This window comes from Schistocerca americana, chromosome 2, assembly GCF_021461395.2.
Source record: "Schistocerca americana isolate TAMUIC-IGC-003095 chromosome 2, iqSchAmer2.1, whole genome shotgun sequence".
Classification (NCBI taxonomy): Eukaryota; Metazoa; Arthropoda; class Insecta; order Orthoptera; family Acrididae; genus Schistocerca; species Schistocerca americana.
The window spans coordinates 961710850-961718854 of NC_060120.1; the positions used below are offsets into that span (position 1 = coordinate 961710850).

At 41.1% G+C, this 8005-nt stretch overlaps 1 protein-coding gene across 1 annotated transcript in view; it reads left to right on the forward strand.

The window, feature by feature from the left end:
- Positions 1 to 7532, forward strand: part of LOC124596220 (ER membrane protein complex subunit 5) — a 59704-nt gene extending 52172 nt beyond the window's left edge. Inside the window, exon 3 of the mRNA XM_047135275.1 lies at positions 6441 to 7532. Within this exon, the coding sequence (XP_046991231.1) occupies positions 6441 to 6665 (225 nt within the window). The 3' untranslated portion in view covers positions 6666 to 7532. The remainder of the gene's footprint in view (positions 1 to 6440) is intronic.
- The last annotated feature ends 473 nt before the right edge of the window (positions 7533 to 8005 follow it).

Sequence of the window (8005 nt, forward strand, 5' to 3'; positions counted from 1 at the left end):
GCTGCGCAGCTAGCGCCATTCGACGGCCAACACCGCGGTTCCTGGTGTGTCCGCTGTGCCGTGCGTGTGATCATTGCTTGTACAGCCCTCTCGCAGTGTCCGGAGCAAGTATGGTGGGTCTGACACACCGGTGTCAATGTGTTCTTTTTTCCATTTCCAGGAGTGTATAATGCTTCACTTAACTCTTGATTCAGTGAGCCAACTGCTGAGCCACCATCCCTCAGTTGTCGCAGGTGTGGGTGTCCTTCCACCTCATCAGATCAGTGGCGTCTTCTACAAGATGTGGCCCTCACATCAGCTAGACTAGAACACAATAAGGCGTGTGTTAATGGCCGGTTCCATACCACTGGTTGAGAAGTAGTTTCAATAAACATACACAGGAGATAAATAAAAGTCCAGTGCGAAGCAGCACAGTGAGCCTGTAAAACAAGGCCCACAACTCAATGCGGCCGAATCGAACCAAAATACCACAGAGATGTTACCGAAACCCAGAACGACTGAAGAGGCAATCCCTCAACTTAGGTCAGCTCGAAGGAGCCAACTACTTATACAGTCCACAGATGGAGTTAACAACCACACAGCTCAATAATATGCTGTTCAAATTAAATGTCATTCTCAGCAGCGATTCTCTTTCTACAGCATTTTGAAACTGGATCTGTAATTATGGACTCCGTGCACTAAGACATCATGGAATAACTGGTACAGTTTTAGAGGGAGCAATTTGGGGGGGGAGGGGGGGGGGGTAAACAATGTAGGGGAAGACAGAGACTGGAATATATCTGACAAACAATGGAGAATATTGGGCATAAGTGCTGCTGTAAAATGAAGTTGGAGGGGGGGGGGAGGGGGGGTGTTAGGCTAGGAAGATGGGTTTCTCGACTAGATGAGGAGGTAATGTTGACCTGCACAGGACTGTGCAAGATCTTTGGGATACTGGAAGAGTGCTACTCATGACTGAAGATGTGGCAGCCGTAGGCGGTCAGGCTGTATGAGAGAGATGTTTGTGTGTGGAACTGTTGAAATGATGACATTGTTGGGATTAGTGGCTTTCGTGTGAACAGAAATTCTTATGAAGTAGGAAGTCATCATCCAGGAAGATGGCATGATGAGGACCAGGTGAATGTTCTGGGAGAGAGAGTGTTGACATTCTAGAAGAATAAGGAGGGGAAGTGGGATGTGTATGACTTAAATGCAGATCATAAATATTTCATTACTGAATCTGGACCAGTTTTAAGTTTATAGTTAATGAAGAAGAGTTTTGTAGATGACCTATGAAGATTTTGAAATAGGTGTTTGTGTTCCCAGGATAGTGAGTTTTTGGGTGTAGTTCACTCTTGATTAGTAGGGAGGAAGTGGCAACAGTTGGAATCAGTCAATCACTGGGTGAAGTAGTTTTCAGTGCTAGCAGGACCACAGGTATTACATTTAGCTGGTGCAGAGAAAGTTGCCATTAACAACAAAAAGATGATTGCTATATAATAAAGGTACAGGAAGTGTGTAGAGCTGGTGCAGGAAAGTAGTTCATGTTTTTTAGATAGATAGTCTTCAGGTAATGATTTGAAAATGTAGGATATAGATTCTTTCAGTAGGAGTGCAGCAACCAGCCACAGTATGGTATCCCCCATGTTTGGGAAGCATAACAGGAGAGGGACATAGGGGGGGGGGGGGGGGGGGGGGGGGGGAGAGAGAGAGAGAGAGAGAGAGAGAGAGAGAGAGAGAGAGAGAGATTAAACATAACCTGGACTTCTGATTGGAACGTCTCTTGAACATCATCAAATTTAGATGGATGTTTGAGGAAGTATGCATATCACACAATAATGCACACAGTATTCTGAATGAAGAAGCTGAGGTTGTGATGGATGGCATATTTGTTGATTGACATCACAGATGTACATGGAAGAACTTTTCAACTTTGAGTTTGTAAACATGATGTAGATCTTAAGTATAATGCAAAGTCCCCTGATATTCTTATGGGACAGTAGACAAAATGTGAATCCACCATTACACTTTGGAGACACAATTAAAGTCAAAACTATGTGTTTATGTATATGAAACTTCAGCAAAAATGGCAAATGCAGTTGTGTTGATATGAAATGAAGTGTTGACTAACTCTCTTTCTTTCTCAAAGTATATCATTGTGGTTGACTGCATAGGCAAGTGTAGAAAAGTAACTGTCTCTCATTATCCAAAATAATTGAACTGTTGGCATAGGAATTGAAGCAGAAGTTTCCAATACATGTGCACAAAAAACTGTTCTTTCACTGCTTTCTCACATCTTGCGTTTTGGTTCAATGGCAAAAATACATGTGTCTCAAACCTTTTGGATCAAATCAAAACAGCAGGTAATGGGACCACAAACGATTATATTGAGATAGGAGACCAGTGGTCAGAATTGCATATTTATTGTGTTATGGATGTAAACAGTGTACACTGCAAGAAACAAGGTAGCACATAGTAATTGTTGAAAGCAACGACCACCAGTCTGCGGATGTACTGCAACAGTGCTTGCAGTTCCACTGCACGCTCACAAAGATTCTGGGTGTCTGTTGTATACTGCAAAAGGCAGCGGGTTATAAAACAATGTACAGCCCTGACCAGCAAACAGACATACTGTACACAATTTAGATCATAGCATACGCATCATGTGATAACCAAATGCATCACACCAGTGCTTTAACCTCTGTTGCATACACAACACTATCCCTAGTGTCAGCCGTCCATCTCATCAGACAGCTTGTGATGTGTCCATGGTGTGTTGGTGTGTACAGTGCAATGTTACTTGTCACATGAGGTGGCAGGCATTCATTTGGGAAGTATGGTGCAGCAAGATGTAGTGCCCACAAAGTGGCACAAATGCACAGAGGAAGTTTTCCAAACAGCCATTGTCCTAATTGGAAGACATTTATCTCCATGGATACCAACTTTCAAGAGGAGTCATTCAACCACATAGAACCGTCAAGGATCCCGCCAAGAAAATGTGAGAACACCAGATTTTGAGGAAATGTTGTTGAATTGTGTTTTCAGCTACCCAGAAATAAGCAGCCATCAAGCTGCCCGTGAAGGCTATAGTGTGGAGAGTACTGTTGGAACACGCCTATCATAAAGAACATGTGCAAGCACTGGGATCAAGGGATTTTGAACCACACATTCATGTTGGTCAATGGATTATCCACTGTACTGCTATAGTGCTGAACTTCGTAACAGTTTGTATTGTTCACAGGCAAGGTCTCATTCCCCTGGACGGACATTGTCCAAGATCCCCTAATAGGACCTTATTTGCTGCCTCCCTGTTTGACTAATCCACATTACTTGGTGTTTCTGTTGGATGTGCTGCCACAGTTCTTGGAGACTGTATTCCTTGTTGTTCACTAAAGGATGTGCTTTCAGCATGAAGGTGGATCGGCCAGTTTCAGTGTTTATGTCCACGAGCACCTAAATGACATGTACCCTCATCGCTGGATTGGAAGGGGAGATCTTGTCTCATGACCAAGGCAGTCACTGAATCTCACAACTCTGGACTTTTTCCTCTGGGGTTACATCAAGATGTTGGTGCATGAAACACCAGTAAAAAAGGATGAAGATCTGCTTGCTAGGGTCCAAGCTGCCTGTCTCCTTGTACAACAGACACCAGGGATTTGAGAGAGTGTGGCAGAACTTCATGCGTCATTGCCATGCTTACATCAAGCCTGCCGTTCGTCACTTTGAACAGTTACTATGAGCTACATTGCTGTTATGCGGTGGTTGCTGTGTATGTATCTAACACAATTAAATATGCATTTTCGACCACTGCTTACCTATCTCAATATAATCAGTTGTGGACCCACAACCAACTGCTTCAATTTGACCCAAAAGGTTTGAACCTCCTGTATACCATCTAGAACTGAACTGTTCCCTACCCAACCTTTTACCCAGTTTTGGCTCCACATAAATTCAGTTTTTCCGAATCTCATAAAATTGCTTAGAAGGATGAGATTTTCACTTAGTGAAGAGATTATCTTTGCTGCAAGGAAAGAAGTTCAAAATAAATTTCCATTGTAAGAGAGAGAGAGAAAAAAGGAAATCCCATTGGAACAAATGTATTGAACAGAGTGAAGAATATGTTGAGAAATAAATTTTTGATTTGCCTAAAGAAATTTTTATTTTTCCGTATCATGGGGTACAGTACCCTATAGGTGTAATGCATTGTGAAGATGGCTTGTGGACAACAAAGACTTCTGTGATTGTGTTTGGAGGACTCAGTTTGTAAACTTATGCTCTTGCACTAAGGAGTTATATGCTCCGCTGACTATGACTATGTCAGAACAATGCCAAGTGTGGGATTGCTGTGGCCTTCTCCACCAGACATCAAGGCACCTAGAGTATCAGCAACCAAACTGACAGCCTGCAGCCGCGGGTTGCCCGCTTCACAGGCACACGGAAGCGCTACACAACCAACAGGCAATATTGACGAATGGCCACAACAACAACAACAACAACAACAACAACACAGCAAAGACACCAGCGGCCACCAGGGGCCACTACTGGCCCACATAAACATAAGGAAGAGGTCGCTGCAGATCCCGGAACTATTTTCACACGTCAAACCACGTGATGGAAAATAGTTCCGAGGTACTCATCCGCCGAAGCGCTATGAAGGCCGGAGCTCCGCCGCACATCGGCAGTTCATCGACTGCCAGCAGACGTGGATAGCTGCCGCCCCGGCAGCCTGGCCTGGATCTTCTCGCTGATCTCTGGATTAGGCTTGGTATATCGGAGAAATCTCTGGTGGAGACTAGTAGGAAATTATTTCAGTTGTTTTTTATATTATTCTTGTATGTAGTTGCGATTTGAAGACGGATCGCTGTTTTGTGTTGGTGTTATACTTGGAGAATTTGTTTTGGTTAATTGAACAGTTCGGACTTCGTTAGTTTCTTCTGCTTATGCAGACATAACAGGGACAATTATGTTTTTTAATGTCACATACTATTTCTCAGTCGTCCCTTGGTATGAGAGTCTAAAACAGTGACTGTAAACATTTATGTGCCACTAAGGATAAGGGTGTGCTCTATGAACCACTACAAGAGGCATTAGAGCGTGAGACTCTCACTGATCATGCAGTTAAACTCCCTAGCCACCTTCTCTCCTTGGACTTCAGGACCCACAAGGAAAACAGTTTAATTCTGGTGTAAGAGAGTAAAGATATAAGGGGCTTTCGAAAAGAAACGAGCCACAGGCACAATTACAGAAACCAGTACGTGTATGTTAGAAGTATTGACCCTGGTTGTTGAGACACTTGTCCCACTGTGACACAAGACAGTGAATGGCTGTCTCATAAAATTCTCGGGGCTGCGATGTTAACCAGTTCCGCACGTATAGCTGGACGTTGTCCAAAGTGAATTGTTTGTCTCTTTTGCTGAGGTTCTTCTTTGACCAAAATGCCCCCCTTCTGATCCACTTCCTGCAGCATGGGACAACAGTGAATAGCCAGTGTTACTCGCAAACCTTGTCCACCCTTTGCCAAGCAATCAAATCAAAATGACCAGGCAGTCTCACCCATGGGGTCATTCTGCTCCACGACAATGCCAAGCCTCATAGGGCCAACACAGTTGCGGAACGCCTGCAGAAATTCAAATGGGAGGTTCTCGGCCAACCTCCATACAATCCGGGCCTCTCTCCCTGTGATTATGCCATTTGTAGTCCCCTTAAAAAGGCTCTGAGGGGCAAACGATTCACCTTGGACAACAATGTTCTGTTGTACGTGCGGAACTGGTTAACATCGCAGCCCTGGGAATTTTATGAGACAGCCTTTCACTGCCTTATGTCACAATGGGACAGGTGTCTCAACAGCCAGGGTCAATACTTCTAACATACAGGTATTGGTTTGTGTAGTTATGCCTCCGGCTCGTTTCTTTTTGAATGCCCCTTATAGAAGTGAGTGAGTGTGATTTTTAGCTATGTTTTAATTTATGTATATAATATAATTTAACAACATTTGTATTGGATTTATTAAGAGTGTTAAAAACCTCACTGTTAAAAACCTCACCTCTGCATGCTTGTCCACAAAGGGGTGCTGCAGTTAACTGATTTTTTTCAGGAGATATCAAAGTTTTCACTTTGAAACGTCTGTTGGGAAATATATATTTGATTTGGAGTAATAATATAAACAAATGAACATGCTTCAAGTACTTCCATAAATTTTAGTTCTGATGTAATTTTCAACTTTAGATTCGTATTGCAGTTGGATTCTTTATTCTGTGTTAAACTTCATATTAAACTTGGCTGCCTTTTTTGCAAGGAATTCTCCATGTTTTGTTATCATAGTATGATGTCTTGTAAAAAAAACTCTGTATATAGGACATTTTATAGTGTACTTGTATAATGTTAATCCCTTATATTCCATTTACATATGTAAAGTGTAGACAATTTTAAATTACAGCAGACTTTTTCCGGTTTTTTTTCAGATAATGATACAAGGAATTGTGAGTCTCTTTGTGACATTATATGGTGTCTTACATATAGCTGGAGACTTCAAGGAAATAAGAGCCACAGTTGATCTGGAGAATAAATCTTGGGAAACTCTGAGAAATATACCTTCATTTTATGTGTTTAGTCACAGAGGAAAAGCTTTGTCACCAAATTATGTGCCACCAATACAAAAATCTGCACTTGAAGAGCCACAGTCATGATTTTAGAAATGGATATATTTCAAAAGTGAAGGAAAATATGTGTTTTGCACGTTTGTCTTTCACTATTTCAGTAACTAATCATTATCCATTCCTTTTTCATCTGCAGAATAATGTCTGACAAACTTTTTGTTAAATATGTTCATAATAATATTCAGTTAACATTTGATTTCAGAGTATTTTAACATCACGTTCAAGAAAGTTGAATTGAGGACAGCACATCAATTTGCAGTGTTGAATAGCATTTATTGAGTTGTTATAATGAATGTAGTAGACCTTTGAAGTTTATACTTTATTAGTTATTCTCATATATTGAGTTGTGTGTAGCATAAGATTTTGAATCCTGGCAATCTTGCTGCAGGCAGAGAGAAACCAACATGGTGCAAATAAACTTTTTGGAAGTGAAAGAAAAGATAGTGTTGTAAAAGATTATTCATTATCTGTATTCCTGCATTCATAATAAGTATGAAAGCAGGCATTTTAGGAACAGCAGCAATGGTGCAATGAAAATGATTGGGTTCAGAGTTACTTAATGCTAGGACAGGTGTTTAGGAATGGGAAAACACACACACACACACACACACACACACACACACACACACACCTCATGTCATCACCATCTGCACAAGCAAACTCTGTATGAAATAAAGCAAAATATGCCAGGCAAGAAGTGCATCACAGAAAAATTGTGAATCTACAAATAGTTATCAAAAGGTCAAACATCAGTGAGGTTTGCTGATGTCTTATTTGAGCTGTGAGATAATGTTTTATTAACATTTTACTTATCTGTTGGAATTAAAATGTTGTATTGTATGACAAAGAGACTAGTAAAAACAATAAATTATTTTCCTTCTTTCCCTAAAGAAACTATTCAAAATGTGTATTGTTATTGATTTGAATACATCTGTATGCAACAGCTGAACTGATTGTAACTAAGATGCAGTATTTCTTTATTCTGTAACAATCTCTGACTTTGATTCAAAACTCCTAACCACATCTTATCTTGCGGGGGCATCTACTGAATGGAAGTATTGACGAGCAATTGAATGGTACACCTCTCTAAGTTTCAATTCATAATACAAGCTGTGGTGTTGTTGCAGAGTGCACCACCAGGGAGCAGGGATATAATACCATGTAGACAAGTCATCTGCTGCATATTGTCATATTGAATTAGTTGTGCTTGCATATCGACCACTAAGTAGCACCAAGTAGGTAGCAGTGAATTGAGTGAATTACATGCATGTGCTCTTATGCCCTTATTGATTTATGCCACATCATAAATTGTGCCCATACTGAACACCTGTAATTTGAGTTAAAAACTAGGAGACGTGTTGTATCCAGAG